This window comes from Ursus arctos, unplaced genomic scaffold, assembly GCF_023065955.2.
Source record: "Ursus arctos isolate Adak ecotype North America unplaced genomic scaffold, UrsArc2.0 scaffold_14, whole genome shotgun sequence".
NCBI lineage: Eukaryota > Metazoa > Chordata > Mammalia > Carnivora > Ursidae > Ursus > Ursus arctos.
In genome coordinates, this window is record NW_026622808.1 from 46,423,531 (window position 1) to 46,446,787 (window position 23,257).

At 43.7% G+C, this 23,257-nt stretch overlaps 1 protein-coding gene across 18 annotated transcripts in view; it reads right to left on the reverse strand.

The window, feature by feature from the left end:
• Nucleotides 1-10,491: 10,491 nt before the first annotated feature.
• MAGI1 (membrane associated guanylate kinase, WW and PDZ domain containing 1) overlaps nt 10,492-23,257 on the reverse strand; it is a 604,286-nt gene continuing 591,520 nt past the window's right edge. For 11 of the 18 annotated variants that reach the window (XM_057311872.1, XM_026501184.4, XM_026501183.4 and 8 more), the window contains 5 exons: nt 21,905-21,998; nt 21,705-21,765; nt 20,635-20,778; nt 18,142-18,280; nt 10,492-14,084 (listed from right to left, as the gene is read on the reverse strand). In XM_057311872.1, coding sequence (XP_057167855.1) covers nt 13,330-14,084; nt 18,142-18,280; nt 20,635-20,778; nt 21,705-21,765; nt 21,905-21,998 — 1,193 coding nt within the window. In that variant the 3' untranslated portion in view covers nt 10,492-13,329. Of the gene's footprint in view, nt 14,085-16,024; nt 16,114-18,141; nt 18,281-20,634; nt 20,779-21,704; nt 21,766-21,904; nt 21,999-23,257 lie in introns of all 18 variants that reach the window. The other 7 variants (XM_026501192.4, XM_026501191.4, XM_044384996.3 and 4 more) reach the window with 3 other exon arrangements.

The window sequence follows — 23,257 nt, forward strand, 5'->3', positions numbered from 1 at the left end:
GTGCAAGACGGTTCCCCGGGGAGCCCTCAGTGTCTGAAAGGTACGTCGGGTCAAGGAGACAACAAAGGTGTATGAAGCACGGGTGGGAGGGGAGGCAGGAAACAGCAAGGGCAAAGGTAGAGAACCCAGGAGGGAGGCGTCGGCTGTGTTCAGGGCCCCAGCAAGGGAAGAGATGAAAAGCAGGATTATGCACTGGACTCCTCTATTAGGACAGATGGCCTCTGTGGGCTCAAGGTCCAAAGGGGTCCATGGGAAAGCCAAATTGTGGGGGCTAAGGAGCGAGTGTGTGAGAGATCAGCAAGGTGTTGGTATTCCCAGGCAAATTCCTTATCTCTTGTCTCTTTATCTGAAGAACGACAATGCCACCTTTCCTTTTAGACTCCCAGGAGGACAAAAGCTGATGAAAAGAGAGTGCAGGGAAATTCCTTTAAGTGTGAGGTTCTAGAAAGAATACAACAATAACTTTGAAACAATCAGTCCTATCATCGTTGCTTCCCAGCTCTGGGTCCATGGGGAGAGAGCAGCCTCCGTGAGCCTCGGTTACTGCATCTGTAAATTGGGGCTAATCATATCTATCTCAATGGCTGTCGTGAGGACTCGATGGGGCATGAAGCCCCCAGGAGAGTGCCTGGGCCATTTTGGCTTCAATTTTTTCCAAACAACAGAGGTGGTGCAAATATAGAGTGCAGGGGACAATGACAGCTGTTAAAAGGAAAGAAGGAAGCCAACTCCAAAGGGGTTAAAAGACAGAGTCTACACAGAACACGAAGATCTCCTAACATGGGTGTGGTTTACTTGGGAGATTTGTAGCAGAGTCTGGTAAGCATGCTTTCCTCCTGGTGGGGCAGGGGTGGCGGGGCGGCGGGGGGGGGGGGTAGCATACGGGGGAGAAAGGAACACACAGAATGGATGAATATAAATGAGGAAACACACTATCTCCCTAATTTACTTATTGGTGTTTCAGAGGTAATACCTTCAAGTCTTCCATCACTACTAAGGAATTTTAATTACCCTTGGGGATGTTTCTCTCCTCCTCTTACCACTAAAAGAGAATCTGAAAATAGCCATCGCAAATGAGCTTTGCATCTTCCCACTGTGGACCACCACTGCTTATTCCAATATTCTTCCTCCCAGTGAACTAACTGCCTGGGCGAGTGAGAAGGCAGACGGGATCAAAGCCGCCAATAACGGCTAAAAAGTGCCTAATCTGCCCACTTGTAATAGTTAGAACTCAAAGCAGGGGTTTTTTTATCTCTAAAGCGCCTTACAAAAGTTAACTAATTAGTCCTCATAATGCCTTTCAAGCATGTATTATTATTTAACTCAAGGTGAAGCTTCAGTGTGGGGGCGGAAATTTAAATCAAGGCCGCTTGATAATGAGGAGTAATCCGACTGAATGCGTAACGAAACTCAGGTTGGCTGTAGGAGTCATGAACCCTTCTCCAAGAATCCTGGGTGTTACGCCTCGGAAATTGAAAACGATTCAGTAGCCATCTGAAAACGATAAAAGGAAATTGTTCACTAATATATCCACCATTTCAAAGAAACATTCAAATCGGCAACTTTGGAGGCGTGCAGGCTTACCTACGAATTACATCGTAGGCAAAACAAAGATGTCAATATTCTTTGAAATTATTTCCCCAGCTGCAGGACCCCAGCGAACCTTATCATTTGGCTAGCGCAGCTTCTCTCAAGCTTGGCACAGCTGATGCTTTGGGCTAGATACTTTTTTAATGTGCTTTTTAATTTAATTAATTAATTTCTTTAAAAAGTATACTGCTCACCCCACACAGGGCTTGAACTCCCAACCCCAAGATCAAGAGTCAAATGCTCCACCAAAAGAGCCAGCCAGGAAGCCCTGGGCTAGATGCTTCTTTGTTGTGGGCTCTGTCTTGTGCCATGTCCAATGTTCAGCGGCATCCCTGGCCTCCACACACCAGATGCGGGTAGCACTCCACCCCTCCCCCAGTTATGACCGTCAGAATGTCTCCAGACATTGCTAACTGTGCCCTGGGGGGCAGAACTGCTGCTGGTTGAGAACCAGTGGCTTAGAAAAGAGGTCAAAGTATTTCTTTCCAGTACAGCACACATCCAGAGGGCTCTCGTAGATTTACCAGGAAAAACAAATTGCCCTAAATGGACAAAGAATTCCAGATTTTCCCATAGTGTAAGGGGACTTGGGTGTACCTGTATACCCAGGGCTCCTAAATGGTGCCCAAATGGTCAATGTTACGTTTTGGCAACTGGATGCAAACCCTACCCCCCACCCCCGGGGAGAGCTCTGTCGGGTAGTGGCTGGAACCTGAGCTGGGGGTGTTTGCCTGCGGCCTGGCCCATTTTTAGTTTCCCAGGCCTCTCACTGGCAATGCTAATTTTCAGGGAAGTCTTGCAGCCCACACGGGACATTTCTGGCCTTGCCTGCCTCCTCCAACTTTGCACCCTCAAATGCCAGATTCTCCCACTTTCTTAGCAGGGAAAGAAGCAGCTGAAAACTCCGTGGGCTAGTGAGAATGAGTAATTGGATATCAGCCGTTTAGAAATCAATCTCTCACTTTCTATCCTTCCCCCTCTCCAGCCCTCTCCCCAGCCTTCCTACATGCCCCAGAGGCGAAGGAAGTCTTGGTCTGTTTTAGATCAGGGGGACAAAATCATGCACTTAAAAGAAAATGGAAAGGAATTTATCCTATGGCTGATAAAGTGAAAGCAATTAAATAAAGTGTAGTACATCCCTATTATATGCTACGGAGCGAACTGTGTACCCCCACAGTTCATATGTTGAAGCCCGAACCCCATGCTACTGGTATTTGGAGCGAGGGCGGTTAGGAAGGTAAAGTTGAGTGGAGTCATAAAAACGGAGCCCTAATCCAGTAGGACTGCTGTCCTAAGAAAAGGAGGAGACACGGGGAGTGCGCCTGTGCAAGGGGAAGACCACATGAGAGCCCCGTGGGAAGGTGGTCCTCCTCAAGTCAGGAAGAGAGCTCACGCCAGACACCCACCTTGATCCTGGACTCCTAGCCTCCACCACGAGGAGAAAATAGATTGCTGCTGTTTAAGCTGCCAGGTCTGTGGTATTCTGTTACGGCAACCCAAGCAGACGAAGATACCCTAGAATACTTTTCAGTAGTTTAAGGCAAAAAAAGTCAGGAAAATTCTCACTAACCTAAGATCTACAAGATGTATTATGTATTCAGTGGGAGAAACCAACACTGCCAAACAATACGTACATTATCAGGCACTTGCTGTTCCAGGACTCCACGGACAAAACCAATCTATGTCTATATGCTTTCAGGCATTTGCACACATACAGGGATGTGTCCGGGAGAAGAGCCCTAACGGTGGCTAGCTCGGAGAGAACGCTAGGATTGGAGATGGGTGGGGTCAACGGGAGCTTTTATCTTACACTATCTGGATCTTTTAAACAAAGCTGATGTAGTGTGTATTACTTGTATCATAAAACAAACAAAAAATTAAGGGTTTTTGTCTCATCCATCCACTTTTCCAGTCTTTTCAAAGTCTGCATCGTATTCTCAGTGATGCCTACTTCCAGCCCCTCCTAAAAGCAGCATAAAGTGATAGAGAATATGGAATTATTTCTGGTCTCACGTTTATAAGTGGAGCAGACCATTTCTCAACATTGGAGTATAACCCTCCGTGATGTTGTGGAGGAGGGGCACGAAGGAACACCATCTTCCTCAAAATCCAAATTAAAGTCCATTAATAGGAAGGACAATGAACACATTTTCATTCTCTAGGCATGTGCCTTTGGGATTTCTCATTCAATTCACTTCAATGCAATTCAGAAAGAGAGAGAAAACAAATGCTTAATAAAAATGAAGAATGAAACAAAAACAATCCAGATGAAATACACCAAAGAAATAAAAATAAACCCCCGTGAAATAGATTGCTAAAATAAAACCGAAATAGGTTGAGGGGAAAAGACATTAGAAACCAGACTGGTGTTTCCTTGGGGTTCGTGACACTGCCAATAATTGTGTTCATCTATCGACAGGAAGTGTTTCCCTGTGTTACAAGTTTCCAATAACACCTCCCATTAACAGAAAGTGACTGGCAGCAGTATTCCCACCCTGAGCCTGCTTTCTAAAACCCAAATGCTGGCTTTCGAAGGAAAAATAAATAAAATATCTGCTCCTTTGTGACAAGGAAACCAATATGTGATTTTTTTTTCCTTCTCATATTTGTAGTTATCCTAGGGGGTCTGAGGATTGTAGAAACATTGAATGTGGGCTGTTTTCACTGCTTTGCATTGTGGGAAATAATTTAGCGTGGGGGAGGTGTGACTTGGTCCCCCATAAATTGCTCCTTCGGTCTCTCTCTTCTCTCCCATTGGGAATAGGCAGTGGGTCTCTGTCTCTGAGGCTCACAGACACCAGCCAGGTCTGGCTTCTAGGCCTTCCTCTCTTGCTTTCCTAGATCATTAGTCCCAGGGGTCTCAGCCCCACTCCTAGAATAAGCTACACTCCCTTCATCAGGAGGCCTTTGCCCAGTCTGGGAGAGCCTTTCACCCCCTTGCCTTCTTTGCACCATTCAGACCAAGCCCCCTTCTTTACAGACGCTCATGGGTACCACACACACCTTCACGGCTTTTATGACAATTTAATGCAAAGATCGAATGTCTGTCTGGCTAGACTCTAAACTTCAGGAAGCTTGGGGTTTTGTGACATTTGCTTGACACTGAGTGCCCAGCACCATGCTTGGAAAAGAGTCCTCGGCACATATTTGCTAACGGACTGCTTTGAACGAAACTATATTTTCAGGAGATAATGGAAGGAGTTAAAGTCAACTAAGATGTAATCTCCGAGGATAAGTTAAGCATCTGCCTCATAAAATTCCTTCTAGAAGAAGCGGTTATAGGGAGGACTGTCAAATTGATGGGTTAGAGAGACAGGCGACATTTTTACTGGTCTTGCCGTATTCCACAGCCAATGAAGAAGGATATTACCAAGTTCTAGACTTCATAACTATTTCAATTACATCTTTGTGTTTCCCCCTGGTCCTGAGTGAGAGCTAGGTATATCAATGGTGGGTCCTACTCCCCAGGGCTGGATCAGTGTTAGAGTCTCTTATGCTCATAGCAGAGCTTCTGAGTAAGTTGCGATAAGGCCTAGTAGTATTATCCCAAGAATGTTGTCCCCCTTAAATTTTAAGGCATGTATGTTGTTTTGGTCATAGGAATGTCCCATTCCACTTATTCAGTCATGACACAATTACTCTTCAGCCCCAAAGTTGGCTGCTAAATGTAGTTATGTGTGTTTTGGGGGTGGGGGGAGCATCATAAATACTTTGGAAGAATTTGTGAGAAAACAATCTTTCATCCTTAAGAATGCTAATCCCTAATTATTCATTATTCTCGTTCTTTCTCGTTAGAATTTCACATACTTCATGTCCCATTTAATAAGAGCATTAAAATATTTCTCAGACAAATTTAAGTGAAAGTACTCTGGCTACATCTTGCTTTACAAGATGATGCTCTGATCTCACTGAGAATGTAGCAGTCTCTCAATTATCCTTATTAATGAACAAGTTCAGTGGTGACAGTAATATTGAATAGAAATCACAATACATATATGTCCATTATCCATATGTCTGGCTAATAACTTCCTGAAATTTGAAAAGCTTCTTTGTTTCCTTTGGGAAAATATTCTCTAGCTAGCCTTCCTTCGAGCTGCTGTTAAACTGCAAACTAAAGAAGGCAACCTGTGGACACTATGAAGAAGAGAGGAGCAAAGCAGACCCATTCCATCCCGCACGGTCTATGGGGTTAAAGCAGAGAGAGAATGTTATGGCTGCCTGTTGGGAACACCTGGGAACTTTAAAAAACCCAGGCCACATTCCTAATTATATGAAAATCTCTGGGGGCGGGCCCAGGCATCAGCATCTCTAAAGCTCCAGGTGATTCCAATGTGCAGCTAAGGCTGTCCACAGTTCGCTCCGTGGGGTGGCTACGGCGGCTGCCTGTGCACAGTAACTCTCATCTGATGAGACAGAGGTCTGTAGCCTGCAAGCACTTTGCTAAAAACAGCTGTTCCCAATGAAAGCATGCAGTCTCAATAATATCAACGTCATCAGAAATAAAAAAGAACTACCAGTCGCAATGTATTCTTTCAAAAATATTTAAGCCAAACCACTCGAGGGTACCAAGTTTTATAGATAAGGTTACTCACTGCCGCATGTTTTTTAATCCACAGGGACTAGGAAAATAGATGAAGGTCAGCTTCAGAATGTGAAACTACTAAGAAAGAGCAGAATACTTCTTTTTCCTGAGCACCTACTATGTGCACTGACTATAACTAGGATCCTGTTCCAGGAAGTTGGAATTCATCAGAGTTCAGGACAAACATTCTTGTCCTCATGAGGCTTACATTCAAGACAAGGCCAGCTATATAATTTTTGAGACCCAGTGCCAATTGAAAATGTGGCTCTTCCTTGTTCGGAAATTACTAAAGTTTAAGATGGTGACGGTGGAAAGTTAAACCAAGGACCCCATGGAACCTAAGCAAGGGTTCCTGGTCCACAAAGCCAGCCCAGATTCTAGAAGTGGGAAACAGTTGATAAACCATAAAGATTATAAGTACATAAATTATACAAGGTGTTAGAAGTGGAAGTGCTATGGAGGGAAGAAGAGTAGAAGGGAAGTCCAGGTGCAGTTTTAAATAGGGCGGTCAGCCATGAATATTTGGGGAAAGAGCTTCCCAGGCACAGGCAAGGGGACTGGCTAGAGCAAAGGCCCCAAGAAGGCTGGGAGAGTGCCTGGAGTGTGGCTGGAAGGGAAGCGGTGAAGAAGGGTCACCCAGAGAGGAGAGGCTGGACCTCACAGGCCTTGTATGTAGCCTGTTGTCAGACTTTGGCCTTTTGCCTGATGGTTTAAAGGGATCACTCTGACTGCTGTGTGGAGGAGTGTGCAGGTAGGCAAGGGTAAAAGAGGGGGTGTAACAATGCTGTTGCAGTCATCGAGGAGGGAAGGGGAAGAGGACTGGGAGAGGAATAGAATAAATGAGGTCTTTGATATATATTCTAATTCTACATGTATATACATATACGTGTATATATTCTAACATGGAAAACTGTCCACAATACATAAGATAAAGGTACAGTGCCTAAAAGCCTAAAATTGTATTACCTACTGGTCCATTTTTTGCATAAAAATAAAACCCCAGGAGCACCTGGGTGGCTCAGTTGACCGAGCGTCTGCCTTTGTTCAGCTCTTCAGCTTGCGATCTCAGGATCCTGGGATCAAGTCCAGAGCTGGGCTCCCTGCTCAGCGGGGAGTCTGCTTCTCTCTCTCTCTCTCTCTGCCCCTCCCCCAGCTCATGCTCTCTATCAAATAAATGAATAAAATCTTAACAAAAACCCCAAACTACATAAACATATACACAGTTATATATAAACAGAAAAAGATCATAAATGTCATGAACCAAGCTGTTAGTAATAAGTTACTTTTCTGGACTGGGATTGACAGATGGTAAGGAAGGAAGTTGCTTTTTATTTTATACTCTCCTGACATGCTTGAATATTTTATTAAGTATGAATTAGTTTTGTAAATTAAAAAAAAACACTGCTTTTCAAAGTAGGCTATTACAGGAATGGTTCCTTTCTCAACACTCAAACACAAGGAATGCTGACAAAGACTGTATCATACTTCACTGAGTTCTATAGCTTGAGAAAAATGTGGTTAATCTAAAAAAAAAAAAAGAAGAAAAAAAGCAAATACAAGATTACAAGGTTTGAACCCAGGATCTGAAGGAAAAAAACGGTAGCGAGGTGGGAATTTGTAAACTCCGAGGCAACCAGGTAGCATCGTAAACAGCCGCCTTTCACAGAAGAAATCGGGTACCGCGTGTTCCGCAGGTATTTACAAAGGTATAGAGAAGAGGGGGTCGAAGGATTTAGGTTGGAGAGAAAATGAATTCTTGTAATAGGAGGATAAACATGGGCCTGGGGACATTTCAGCTCGGAGAAATCCTGCCTTATCTAGAATGGTTTTGCAGGACGCGAGGTGCTGCCGGACTGTCCTAGAGCCTCACGGCTTCACTCCCGCCCTCCTCGGACCACCCGCCCTGCTGCCCAAGGTCATCTTCCTGCAGCTCAAACCTACCTCTGGTCACCCCCCTCCACCCTGGCCCGCAGCACACACAGCTCACCGGGAGCTTGGTGACTCTTCCAAGACCCCAATTACCCTTGTTACTCTGAAGGCTAAAGTCCAGAACAAGGCTGCCTAGCCCCTCCTGGTGCACCTCCTTCCGTGTTAGGACCACACTCCCTCCCTTGCCTCAGGCTCTACTCCTCCCTCTTTCCCCAGTTTACTCCTTCCCTTCCTTCTAGAACTACAACCTTTCCCAATGTGGCCACATCCCCTATTTATTACTCACATGGATCCTGCGTTTCTGCTCGCTATGGGGTTTATTTGTGTGTGTTTGGTTGCCTTTCCCACCCAGGTCTAAACTCTGGAGACCGGGAAGCAGGTAGTTCCAGCCCCACCATGCACTGGGCACAGAGTTGGTCCTCACTATGTGTCGGAGGAATAAATGGGTAATAAGCCTTGCCTATGACACCGGTAAGAAGTAGCAGCCTTTCTGAGCTACTTTCTCTTCAACCCTATGATCCTTTGAGATCAGACTTCATTCCCCGAGGGAGGAATATACTGAAAAGGACATGCTTATTGGTGTGTAGCATTCCGGCTGGGCAGATGGCGTTGTTATTGCCTCAAGGGAGGTGCCAATGAAGACTTACCAGTTAGGACGAACAGTGTTAGGGTAGAGGGGAACAGTCACACGTGGCACCCGAGTGTTTACCGTTGACGCCTTGCTTCCAGGCCTGTGCTTCCAAAAAGAGTTTGTATTTTGGATCCGGCGTGGAGAAGAGAAACCAGACTAGCAGCTCCCGATGAAGGGCACAGTGCATAAACACATCGATGGGTAGAACCAGTCAAAAATTTCTCCCAGAAGGCCTGCTCCTGCAAAAAACACCCCAAATAATTGTGTTGGAAAGGGCCCGGTTTTGTCATTTCCTTTCTTAGAAGCTTGTAATGATGCCTATTTCAAAAACACTAGAATCTTATTGTGCTCAACACCCACAATGCTGATGATGTTGCCTGATGATAAGAAAAATCCCCTTGAGGAACTTGAAAGGGTGCTTCCTTTCAAGATTCATGCAGCCCACCAAAGGTGCTCGTGGGTTGCCCATCAGCAGGAAGAGCCCAGCAATATTATCCAGCTCTTATTGAATCACAGCACATTCTTTTTAGTGTGTGATTATTTAGGGAAGGCAAAGAACTTGTGGGACCTACGGGCTTTACAAATAGCTTCAATTATCAGGTACACCGGGGACCAAGTTTAAGTGCCATCTTTAACAAAAGAGATACTGGGGAGGTGCAGTGTCTGCAATTACCATGCCGGTGACAAAATAAAGCAAAATACAGCAAAAGGGCTGGACTGTAGGAAGGCTTATTATTAAACACAATACCTTTCTGAATGCCCAGGAACTTAGGTTGTATAGGAAAACCCTACCTACTAAGTCATACTACAGGAACGATCCAAAAACCGTGCGAAGGAAATTGGAAAGTCATTAGAAATGACATGATCAACCAGGACATGCGTTAAGCCACTCACTAATTGGTTAACCTTTTCATCTAATAGGACTAGTTAGGTGCATGTCTAACGCCACACACATCTCTAAAAGTTACGCTTTGAGACTATTTTCATCTTAACTTTCACAGCACAGCATCTTGGCTTCGTATTTCAAAACACTGGTGTCATTAGAGTCCCGAAGTAGCATGAGCCACACCGTTCATTAACTTTGTAATTAACACAGGAGGCCTTCTTCCCCATTTTAATAGAGTGAGAATATATTTCTTCATTTTCATTGGAAAATATAACTGGAACAATGAGAAGAGAACATCCATTGCCAGGCAGAACTCCTCAAAAAAACAAAAACAAACAAACAAAAAAACTTAGTGTCATCTACTGAGGATTGTTCTGATTGCCAGAGCTGTGCTAAGCACCTTGCACTTCGTTCTGACCAACTCTGACATATGCCTGTTCAAAGACAAGGAAAGTGAGGCTTGTATAGAGGTTAAGGAACTTGCTCGAGATCACACAGGTAATGAGGAAGCACTTGGCTGAGCAGGTCTTGCTTTTTACCAGGGTTCCCTGCTATACTGTGCTGTTCGAACTTGAGGTGGATTCGAGGTAGCTGGGGATCTTGTGAAAGCACATTCTAACGCAGAAAGTCTAGGGTGGGCCTGAGATTCTGCATTTCTAATACCCTCGCCGGTGATGTTGTGGCTGGCGGTCCACGGACCACACTTTGAGTAGCAAGGCACTGTACTACTGCTGCGAAGGCCTAATTCCTTCTCTCTCAACAGAAAGGCATGCTGCTGCATTGAGCTGGAGCCAGACACCCTCACTTGATTACCTGACCCTGATACATTTGAGACAACGCAGAGACAAGAAAGATATCAATTCAGAAGCAATAGTGGTTATGGAATGCATACATTTCCATGTATTTTTACAGTAAAAATGCATTAAAAAATCTTTCACAAAAGAAACTTAAAAAATACAAGTAGGGTGTTGAGTTCTCCCCCCAACATTCTTTCAGGCATCAATTGTGTAATGGGTGGGAGGGGAATTCTTCAATGGTTTGATTGAATCATACAAAATACTCATCCATCATCTCTCATCAAGACATTTACATGAAGTGGGGGATTAGGGAAAGTAGGCTCACAAGAATCAGTCTCCAATTTAAGGTTACAGTAGTTCAGAGAAAACTAGATCTTTCTGCTTAATGCATAGTCCCTGTACAGTACAATATTTCCAAAGCAAATCTGATGTGTGGAACTCAAAGGAAACAGCCACACCAAGTCTTTGCGGACTGAGCCAAGCCCAGGTGGGTAGCACACAGATTTTAAAATGTCAAATATCACCTCTGACAACAAGAAAGACATTAAGATGTTAACTTCACGATGTACTCCAAAAATCCACTTTGATTTCATTTATTTAAAACTCTGGACCACAAGTGAGAGCATCGATCATTTAACATCACGGATTTTGCTAGACATAGTGAGAACATTCCTAGCACTGGAGCCTGAGTCCCAAGTGGACTCCTGGGAAACTGATGAAAACGAAATGTCATTATTCCGTTGTGTTCTCCCTCAGCCTTCCTCCCACAGCTCAATGTATGCTTTGTGTGGAAAACTGATAATAAAAGTAGCAGTCACAGAACCCCTTCCTCCTTTTCAGCTACAGAATATACATTGTCTCTGTTCCAGGAAAGGAACTTGTTTTGTACATGTCCACACAACTACAGGAACTCAGTCTATGTTATGTATCAACCCAGAAGTCAAATAAAGCTATGAACAATGTGATATTTATATATGCATAGTGTTTTATAAAAAGATTGGCCCACATACTGCTTTTCATCAATACAGAAAGAGCATTAAGTCCATACCACCCTGCAAGAAATGAGTGAAGAACAGAGAATGCGGACAAGTGCTTAATAATTCACAAGCAGGCTCACCATGGAGGAAAGGATGATATTCAAACCAACTAAAGCTTTAGAGAATTACTTATATAGTCTCCCATTTTAAAACAGCTTTACATACCTGATTTAGTTTACATTAAAATATATCCCAATGAATCAATTTGTTCCATATTCAGAAATATAAACACATATCACATTCCTCACAGCTAAATTTTTTTTGTCATAAATTCTCTTTTGTACAAGAAAAAAAGGCAACAGTTGTTTTTTTTTTTATTTTTTAAACAGGCTCTATTAATTACAATTTTTAACTCTGTACACACAATGATTGGCTGGTTTTCTCCACTTTTTTTTTCCTTTTTCCTTTTTTTTTTTTTTTAAACAGTACCATGAGAATAACAGTGATTGACTTGCAAAGTTTTGTGTCTGTATGGAAAATGCAAAACAGTACTACAGAAATACACAATGCATTGTAAGCAGCGGTTTGCTGTAGTGCTCCGACAGGTACAAGCAAACGTTTGGCTCAGCTAGGCAGTAATCCATTTCAACCACATCCTGGGGCTACAGGCCGACCCAACCACACCTCCTGCGAGACTGCAAAAGAACGGGTCGTTTTAAAAAGAAAAATTGTTATGCTTTTGTTCTGCTGTCCAAAGACTCAAAGGACACGGTCATGAGGGCGGAGGTTTGCCAACTTGATCTAGAACCACTGGGACTGTGTCTTTTTCCCTTTCAACCATCCTGAAGACTTTTCTTATGGTTTCAAAGGGAAATCGGCATCTCTAAGAATAAAGCACCCCCAGTCCTCACCTCTTTAAATATCAACAGAGAGGTAACTTTCACCAACGCTCACTCCCTGGTCCCCAATTCGGCAAAGGGCAACCTCGGGCTACGCTACAAAGGGGGAAACACGCTTCCCGTATGGAGGATTCTCGTGGCTCCCTTGCACTGGGCACATTGTTCCCCATTCCATCCACTATTCAGCCTCAAATCAGACAAGACAACACAGAAGGTGTTCACTGTCCGTCCGTTCCTTTCTAGCAGTTGAGCAAAGCTGTGATGGCACTGCCTTAATGAGATCTTATTAGATGTTGGCGATGCTAATGAATCCGACCATCTGTGCTTGGGCTGCGTTTGGGTAATGGAGGCCAACCTTCTCCTCTCCGTGCCCTTCTATGGCTAGGGAGAGTACAAACTGTTTTCTGAACCAACTATGACTCGAGAAGGGAACATTTCTTTGTGCTGTGTAGTTTAGCTATAAATATCCTTCATTTGCAATAGTAGTCTCTTCATACAGTTTAATTTTAGGATCATCGGCAATCCTAATCCATCCCAAAGAGTCCTCAGCTTTTACAAATATAACTTTTGCCTTTTTGCTCTTTTTTTTAAAGAAAAACTCCTAACTACAGTATAGCACGACATCACTACATAATCTACATCAAATTAATTAAACTTAATAATTTCCCTTAGAGAAAATGATCAACAGCCCTATTTAACCAGGAGAGAAAAAGATTGCCCCCCAAAAGGGAACAATTCTTGACAATTCTACAGTTTATGTAGAAACAAAATGTATATCCCTTCGGGGCAGCATTTGGCAAATAATTTCCAAAAAAGTATGCATTTAAAAATACTTTCTTTAATATTATACATCAGGCACAATACTTTTCATATATATTTTTTTTCTTATAAGATTTCAAATGCATAAAATGTTTGTTGCTATTCATAGGATCATCGGGTGTCAGACGCGTCACCAGGTAAGAAACTAAATTATTTCAGGTTTGTGACCTTCCTCTTAGAACCTTTGACACGGTAAAGGTTGGGATGTGCCTCGGCGTCTCAGATGCTGAGGTCGGTGCTACATTCTTTGTAAGGTCGCCTTCTCTGCTCGGGGGCGTGCCTGGAGCTTCGGCCGGCATCCTGTTTCACGCTGGGCTCTTCCCTTTCTCGGTGGCTGACTCTGTCCTCCTTGGTCCTCTTCTCCAGGGACCGCTCGCGCCTGCGCTCGGGGGACCGCGCCCGCCGGCGGTCGGTGGACTTGGCCCTCCGCTCCGGCGAGCTCCCTCTCCTGCGCTCCGGGGACCGTTTCTGATCCAAGAGTCTCTCGAGGGACCTCCGGCGATGGCTGGGGGAGCCGTCTCTGCGGCGGGTGGGCGAGCGCTCGCGTCTCCGCTCCGGAGAAAGCTCTCGTCTCTTCTCGTGCTTCTCCCTCCTCTCCAAAGTGGTGTCCGCGCTGCGGGTGCCTTCTCTGCGCTTCTCCGGGGACCTCCTCTTGGGGCCGTTGGTCACCATCCGCTCCGGGGGCGCCTCTCTCCGTCCCTCCGGTGCCCGGTCCTTGGGTCGGCAAGCCCCACTGTCGGGTTTTCTAGAAGTTCCATTCCATGTGTGATGCTCATTGGGTTGTCTGCTATACTCTCTGCTGCCTTTTGGGTCTTTCCCGTGTGCCCGCTTTTCCCCATGCTGTGATGATTTGTGAAGATCGGGTGGGTAACTGGACTCCAACGATGGATGCTGTCGGCGGTCGGGGGGCGCGGCCCTCACTTCCGGAACACCTTGTGCACCGGCGGCGGGGCCGAGCCGGTCGCTGCTGGGGTCTGCCAGGAAAGAAAGGAGAGCCACAGTTTGGTATCGAGGGCCTTCGGCTCCTGTCCCCACTCCCACGCCTGAGGTCTCATTAGTCACAACAAGCAAACAACTGTTAAAGCAGTCAGACTCAGAGCCGACTGAATCTGGGTAAGTTTAACTGCAACTAGCGAAGGTTAAAAACTTAGTACTTGTGGCTTTCCGCATCTAGCTACTGAAGGCTACACCCCAGACAGATCCTTAAGGAACTTACAGCACCAGTCATGAATTTAGTCTTTAAAGGCACAACCCAAAGAGTGTATCTAGAGCTATCGAAAAGTCCCCACCTTAACTACCTCTTGCTCTTTTTTCCCCACCCATCAAGCCTTCTCTCCTGCCCACCCTTCTTCCCGCCCAGCCCCCCACGAAAGAAAACATTCTTTTCTTTAAAGAATACTTAATTCAGGTTGCTTAAAAGTAATCTAGGTTACTGACCTGGAGGGGGATGAGGGAACTCTCTGGGGGACATAGAGTCTGTATTTTGATCTGGGTGATTAAAATGGGTGTTTACAGAGGTTTAAAAAAAAAAAAAAGCCTGAGCTCTACACTCAGGCTTTAAGCATTTTATGCAAAGTATACTTCTATTTTAAAACACTTTCCTTTAAAAAAAAATACTCCAGGGTGGTGGGCAAAGGGGATGATAGAGGCAACATGGCCAGATGTCGCTGACTGCCAAATGTGACATGTGTGAGGGTCCACCAAACATCCTCTCTACCTTTGTGAATTTTATTCAGCACTTTTCTCTAATTTGGGGTAAGTTTAAGAAGCTATTTTCAAAATGTGGAGTTTCCTGACAAAAGGGAGTGGAAGAGAGGTTGTCGGGGCACATCTGACATTAGATGGGGTTCGGATCAAGTCTTTCAGAGACAACTTTCCTTGTGCTACACAAGGCAGCCCTAACTGCACCCAGGAGCTGAGGACTCACTGCACTGCTTCCTACAACATCAAGATAATCTATAGATTTAAAAGCAGAGCAGCCCACGGGGGGTCCTATTTATTATTAAACTATTTGAAGTGACACGGCCAATGTTTTAGGTAGCATCCTGACATTACGAGAGTGCTTTTCAAAGCAGGGACACTCTTGTTGCAGCTAAACCCAGCCAGTTAGACACATTATACGATTCCCGGCAAGACAGCTGAAACGATATGCTGCCGAGTGGAGGGCAAACCAGGGTGACGGTCACAGAGATGAAGGAATTGCAGGAACTCTTTAAGGATCTTTCATGAGGCAAGAAGGTCAACATGAAACAACCTGTTTCATGAATGATCTCCCAAAACCTTGGGTGGGTTTTCATAAAAACAGGAATGTAGCCTGGAGCAGGGTTTGTAAATTTGCTGTAAAGGGCCAAAGTGAAGATTTTTGGCTTCGACAGCTGCGTTCTTTCTGAGAACTACTTAACTGGGCTAGAGTGTAAAAGCAGCCATAGACAATTCACGGAAGAAACGGGCGTGGCTACGTGCCAACAAAACTTCACTTGGAAAAAGCAGGTTGTGGACAAGATTTGTCCGGTGGGCTGTAGATTCCCAAGAGATAGCTGACTTGAGTAGGACCTGTCTGTCACCTTTCTAACAAAGCCTTTCCGACCTAGGGGAGGGCTCTGTGACAGGAGGTTTGCTCTTTCTGAATGCTGGGTCCTAGAATTAACACAAACAGGAGCTTACAAGGTCGTTTTAAGCTTTGGGCAAGGAAAGGTGCTTAGATCGCTCTCACAAATCTAACCTGGGGGTTTTTACACCTACTTAAGGTAAGGGACAGTAATAAGACTTCAGCAGGGTCAGTGGTGTACTTACAATTCAAAGAACGCAGGGTGCTCAGAATGAATTGCCAAACATATCAAAATAGAGCTAAGCAGAAGCAATGAGGAAATTAGGCCACAGCACAGAAACACCTAGTATTGATTGAGCTACAAACCGTAGTTTGATTATGGCCCATAAGGTAGAAGCAAGCCTCCCCGAGCTTTTCATTTCTCATACATGCAGCGAGATTAGGAGGTATCATCGCTGTAGAAGGGAAGGGCCCAGCACCAAGAACAGTCAGAGAGAAAGACAAAGAGAGAAAGAGAAAAAGTTGAACATTTAGATTCCCTATAACAAAGACGAAAGAAAAAAAAATCTGCATTTGTTAACATAGGGCAAAGAGAGTTTATTTGTCCAGTTAGACAGTCTAAGGCGACACTCAAATAAGGCTGCAGAGACCGCAATCAGAACAGTGACATTTTTTAGACAGCCATATAAGGTGACTCAAGAACCCAGACAATGGATGCATCCTTTTTTCTTCTCTCTTTTTTTTTTTTTTCAAACAACTGGAACAATGAGAAGCTGGCATAGGAGAGCATTAACAATAAACAACAAAAGACCAAAGTTCCCGCCCTCCCCCACCCCTGAAGACCGCGGCAGTTAAATTAAGTACAAAAAACTCATTACAAAAATAGCCTCACAGAGAAGCAGGTTCCAATCAGTCAGAAAAATATTGGAACTTAACATATTATAACCCATTTGTGACTCTAATCGAGAGAATTAGAGAGATTTAGTCCAAATGACACATGGAGACATTACAGCAGCACAACTCTGGCAGGTTCAACCCTTCTTGGAAAAAATGAGTATTTAAAGGATCTTTATTTTTAGCCCAAAGAACAGTTGTTAGTGTTGGATTTTCATCCTCAGTGCAACAGACATAGGTTTTGAGAAGGTACACAGGTTACTGACGATGATTCTCAAATGAAAGATCACATCCAACAGAAGCATAGGGAGACAGAAAAGGGAGACAGTGTTACACAGTTTCCGTGGCATTGATACACCTATGGTCAGAGGTTTAGTACAGTGCACAGCTGTGGCATCTCAACATTCAAACACCTCCCCTGTGGTTGGCCGTGTCTAAAGGGGCCTCATCGGATGACCCCCCTTCCCCCACCTTGGGCCCCTTGTATTTTACACCTGTGTGAGTGTCCAACACCTGGGAAGGCTGTCCTTTAAAGGGGTTATCCTTCTCTTTGAGCTGCGTCTGAATTAAGGATCTCATCAAGCCCAAAATGCAACCGGGAATTGTGCAGAACGACTTTCAGAAAAGAGGGTGATAACAGATCAATCCCTAATAAAGGGGACCAACGTATATGGGGACCATTCAATCACAGTTTCTATAGAAACTTCTGTAGACCTTTGGTTGGGAAGAAAAGCCCTACATCTAGGGCATAGCTTTTTTTTTCTTTTTTCATTTTAAACAAGACTCTCAAATAAATAGGACATAATCATTATAATATACAATATTTTGCCATCAGAAGACTACGCTATGTAAAGATCATTGCTGTTTACTCAAATCATGTCTACACATATGACAAAGGAACTCTATGTATAACCTGGCTTTCCCCATAGGAAAGGTATAGGAACATGTTTCCCTCATGATGAGCACTGGGAATCTATTTCATCCTTTTTCATCTAAAAACATATGGCTAATATGTCAGCGGTTTTGTTTGTCTTCTGGTAGTGGGCTCAGGTGGTCTGACTGGGGATAGGGACCAGCAAGGGGCAATATGCAGAAGTGTCATATACAGCGCATAAAGGAGGTGAGCAAGGCCCCCAAATCATCTCAAAAAACATCAAGTAATCAAAAAAAAAAAAAAAAAAAGAAAGAATTGTGCCTCAACATACCGTAACTCAGGAAACCTGCTTTCCTGCTTTTGAAAAGGAGTATAGTCAGTTTGTGCTAACAATTGGATCTGAGAAACAGTTTGGCACAGTTCCAACAAACATTCCTTCGCTCTTGGTTGGACTAGACAAAATGTTCTCTCTGATTATCAGAAAGGGGGCTATAAAGATCTTGTCTTAGGCCACGCCCCGGTCCACGTAAGCAAGCAAAAGGATGAAATGTGTAGAGATTTCAGAACAAGCGAGGCAAACAATCGCATGGTGCGAAAGGCTGGTGAGACACTGGTGAGTAGGGGGAAAACAAAAAGACTTTCCTGCTGCAGTTCTGGAGACAAATTCATGGAGTCATGCCAGGGAAGGAAGGAAGGTTTTCATAGTTTGACCCACCATATTCCGGTACCGAGCCGTCTCCCCGCTTCAGAAACAGACGCACCCTGCGGCCACCATTCTTAATCAGTTCTATAGCCCGAGAATGCTTCATGTTTTTGGTGGTCTCGCCATTGATCTCTAAAATTTCATCACCAATCTGCCAAAGCAAGAGACGACAGAGTGAGAACGTCACAAAGGGGCTGACCAGCTATTAAGGTGCTTTATGCTTAAAAATTCTTCCATGGAGTGATTTACTAAATACTTATTGAGAATATTCCAGAAAATCTCCTGTTGCTTAGGATCCAGCCGTGAAAGAAAGAAAACAATCCCTGCTCTCGTGGAGATGCCATGCTAATGGAGGATAATTAACAAGAAAATTAGAGACGTGTATATTGGTGACTGTAAGTGCTAAGGGAAAAAAAGAAAGCAGTAAAGGGAATATTAGTTGTTCAGGAAAAGATGTAGTAGGCAGTTTCTAGGATGCCCCCCATCCCCTCCTCCTTATATTCATATCCTGTGTACTCTCCTTCCCTTCCAGTGCGGGCTGGAATTAGTGACCTGCTTCTAACAGACAGAATATGTCAAGTGTGATGTGATGTCAGTTCAAAGATAAAGTTATAGAATAATTGTGGCTTCTGTCTTGTGTGCCCCTCCTTTATTCTCTCATTTGTTCAATCTGATGCATGTGGTGAGCTGCCCCACAGAGTCCATGATAAGGAAATGAGGGACAGCTACGGCCAACAGCCCAGAGGCACTGAATCCTGCCAACGACCTGTGAGTGAGCTTAGAAGCAAATGCTTCCCCAGGTGAGTTTTCTGATGAGACCACAACCCTGGCTGATACACGGATGTGGCATTTACTATGTGTCAGCTACTATTCTAGGCCCTGGAGATAAAGGAGTAAATAAGACAGGCAAGATTGTTACTCTCATGGAGCTTATTTTCCAGAAGGTAAAAGAGGAAAAGCACTGGCTTTGGAGATTAAAGCCTTGAATTTGAGTCCTATCACTTGTTAGCTAACTGATCTTGCTCAAATCCTTTAACTTCATGGAACACACTTACTCATCAGTAAAAGGGGATGTTAACAACCCATCCCTTCCAAGGTGTGAGGACCAAACTGGATAATACACCTAAATGTGTCTTGTGAACTACACAGCATAATACAAAATACCATGATAATGATAGTTCATTCAATCAGAAACTTTTTTCAGTAAGCAAAGACATGGAAAAGCATACCCCATGTGTTTAAAATTTAAACAAAAGCAATATACAGTGTCTCTGTTCCTTTGTGTACAAATTGTGTATATATATGCATAACAGAATATACAAGGAATTGGTTATACAGTTTGACTTTGGAAACCACATTTTAACATACACCATTTTTTACTAATTTTTAATAGCGATATTCATGGTTTACTTTCTCAATTAAAAAAAAAAAACACTCATTAAAAATTTAATCTGGGGGCACCTGGGTGGCTCAGGTGATCAAGCCTCTGACTCTTGATTTCAGCTCAGGTCATGAGATCAAGCCCTGTGTTGGGCTCTGAGCTCTGCAAGAAGTTGGCATGAGGTCTTCTCCCTCTCTCTCTGCCCCTCCCCAGCTCTTTCTCTCTCAATAGATAGGTAGATAGATAGATAGATAGATAGATAAATCTTTTTTAAAAAAACTCAATCTGAAGAAACCTAACAAGCAACATTATGCCTAAGTACAAATATTAAGTTCCCTACCCTTGGTCACTTTTTTCCCTCTTTGCTCTGGACCAGTTCCATGTGCTTTTTTCCTTTCTTGACCCGGCTGTCTTGATTTCTTTCCATTTGTAGCAAATTGCTCCCTATGCATATGCCTCAATTTAAGTGACCTCTCTATAATGACGAGACGATTTTTTTTAAACCACCTAATCCCCCCGGAAAGTGACATCTGCATACAGAGTAACAGATACTAGATATCTAAACACAACAGAGTGCTCTTTTGGCATGTGTATATTTGAATTTGCAGCTTTGACTACTACAGAGCAACCATGAATATTCATGCCACTGAGACGCTGGTCTTTTGCTGAGGCAGAGTTGACCTGCTCCTGAGGCTAGGGTAACACAGCTGGTGACTCGCTGGAGACCGCATGGAGCTCACCACCCAGAACCTACAGGACTACACGCCTTTCCTGCTCTGTAAGCATCCTGGTCTACCTAGGATTTCCTGTGAAGTGATGTGTCTGCCTTATGAGATGAAGCGTAAGAACTATGGGACTAGATTGAGAAAGTATTTACTTCAGTAAATTTATAAGTAATTTCAATCCTTCAGTCCACCCTGAAGAGTTAGAAGGGCTCCCCTAACTTGAGCAGCTACCACCAATTATATTTTAGGGAGAAATTTATTCTAGGGTGGGAGTCATGCTTTTAGAGTGTCCTGAAAACAGCAGAAAATGCAGTTCTTGGGAACAAGAAAGTTCTAGTCATGTAATGTCAAAAGGTCACTGCAGATGACTTATTTGTCCAAACTCCTCTTCCTACTTACCCTCATCTTTCCACACCTTTCTGCTGGACCATCCTCTGCTAAGCGCAGAACATAGAGGTCCATGTTATATTCTCGGCCCCCTCGAAGACTAAAGCCAAATCCCTTGGCTCCTCTTTCCAGTTCCACAGTGTAAAAATCTTGCTCCTGTTCAAAAAAAAAAAAAACCAAAGGCAATCATTCGGAGGGGAGCGTTTATCTGCCCATATTTCTTCCCATCTCTCCCCACATGTTGTCTGTCATAGTGATTTGACAAAAGGGCACGGTCTCTACCCTTCTCTTGGAGATTCTCAATTGGTTATTAATCTTAGAAGTTTGCAGATGCAGAATCTGAAAACATTCACAAGTGAGCCTGTGGCCTACACACCAACATGCATATATTAAAATTTAATCAGGGAGACCATAAATTGTATTTGTGGCAGGAAAAGTCATTACATGATACCATCCCTGCACGGTGCTGGATGTTCAGCCTCCGTGCCCCACGCCTGGAAAATGACAGCAGTGTCTATCACGAGGACACCAACAACGACCTCCGCATATCTGGGGAGTGGCTGCTACCTTGGCCGAGGAGAAGCATGGACGGATTGCTGAAGGCTCTGAGAAAACCAGCCAAAATGAACCCGTTTAACCATCCCCTAATCTTTCCCAAATGTGCTTCACCTGCACGTTTGTGCCTCCCATTCCCACCCTGTGGGACGGGCAGTGAGCTCTATGGGTCCCACCTGAAACTCACAAGGCTTAGAAACACCTTAACGAAAACAAGCATGAATACCGTGAGTAGCTATTAGCGATTTTGCTTTCTCTGACGGCCAGTTCTGAGACAATCATGTTTTTTTATTTTGTTTGTTTTTTCCCACCTAGAAAAGGATATCTAGGAATATTTTTCAAAGGTAGTAAACTAAAATGTCATTTCCTAGATAACTACATGTGAGTACATATTTAGTACGTCCTCTCACAAAAGGTTATTTATTTTAATTGAGGATATCTTATAAAAGATAGCTCATAAAAATAGTCTCAGAAAGTTGGAAGGAAATGTACAAAGCAAACAGAGCAAAAAGAAGAACGGCCCTCACCTGTGTTGCCTGGGGCGCTTTGAACTCAAACTGAGATTCCGGCTTTGGTTTGGTGGTATTCCTGCCGAAGTGAGAGAAATCAATGTAAAAGCAAACCATGGGGACATGGAGGAAGAAAAAAAATCAAGGACGGGCATCGTCAGGCCAGGAGTTAGTTTTTTCCCTTAAACCTAACAAAAGCAACTAAAGCTATGTCTGACCTGGTCTCCTGGGCCCCTTGCTGAGAAGGGGTGTGTGTGGTGGTGATGGTGGCAATCTTCTCTGCATTGGTCAGCAAAGTGGCATTTGAAGACTCTGTGGGGAGAGACAGGACATAACAGAATGAGGGCCCCAGAGAAGAGATCATCAAACCAGGAGGGATGCAGAAGTCCCGTACCTGAATGACCAGTCTGGTTTCTCTGTCACTGTTTAAAGCAGTCCTGACTTGAACTTCTAAACAAGGAAGACTTAAAAGAACCATTCTAAGATCTTCTGTGATATGAGGCACGTATGTCCCCATTACCCTCTTCCCAACTGATATCCCCACAGATGAACTGAAGAGTTTGCCCCAGAACATGCTACTCTAGAATCGTAGCCAACGGAGGTGTCTCGCCCTCCCTCCCTGACACTTAAAAAATGGCAGTGCCATCGAAACACCGCACCAGCACGGCTTTTCCCCAGAATGTTAGAGGCTAATAGTAAATGTTTCTACTAATGTTTCCTGCAATTTATCAGCGACATTTAGTGTGTTTGCTTGATTTCCTCGCGTGAATATTAAAATCAGAAGTGTGCTAACATCTTGTTAACTACACACACACACACACACACACACACATCTACCTTCTTCCCCAGGGCATTTAATGAAGCACAAATGAAAATGTGGAGTTCTTCACAGATCTCATCTAGTATCACTGATGAAAAATTAATTTCAAAACTTGCATTAGAGCCAGAGTTTGTAAATATAAGTTGTATAAATCATGAAGCCACCCTAATGTAATGAATATGATTACATTCTTATGTAAATTGACTTTCTTCTCCACTAACCACGTTCATAAGCAACTTCATTAATCTCTAGAAGTTTGGAGATCCAGAATTTGAAAATGCTCATGAGCATGCCCTATAGACTTCATACCAACGTGCATATGTTAAAATGTAATCACTTATATACTAATGGTTATATATCCTTTTACTAATTATTTCTCCGTTAAGATCGAGGCAGATGGCAAGCAACTATGAGCAAGTGGCACTTTTAATATTTATTTTTAGGTTGACTGTTGGAACTTGGCATACATTTTCTCATCAAGAAAATACTAAATGTGGTCATTAGGTTCTAAGATGCCTATTTAATTCATAGTGTGCCATGAAGTCTACAAGTTTCTAGGAGCCTTTGGTTCATAGTAGGCATCCTAATGCTTGCAGATTACATGTATCCATCCATGATGTATAACAAAGTTTCTATGTGTTAAGTCGAAATGTGTTAAGTAGTCCCACCTGGGAGTCCTGGACTACATCTCTTCTCCACTGTAATCGTGGGTGACAGGACATCACAGAAATCCCAATTACTTGTGGTCTGT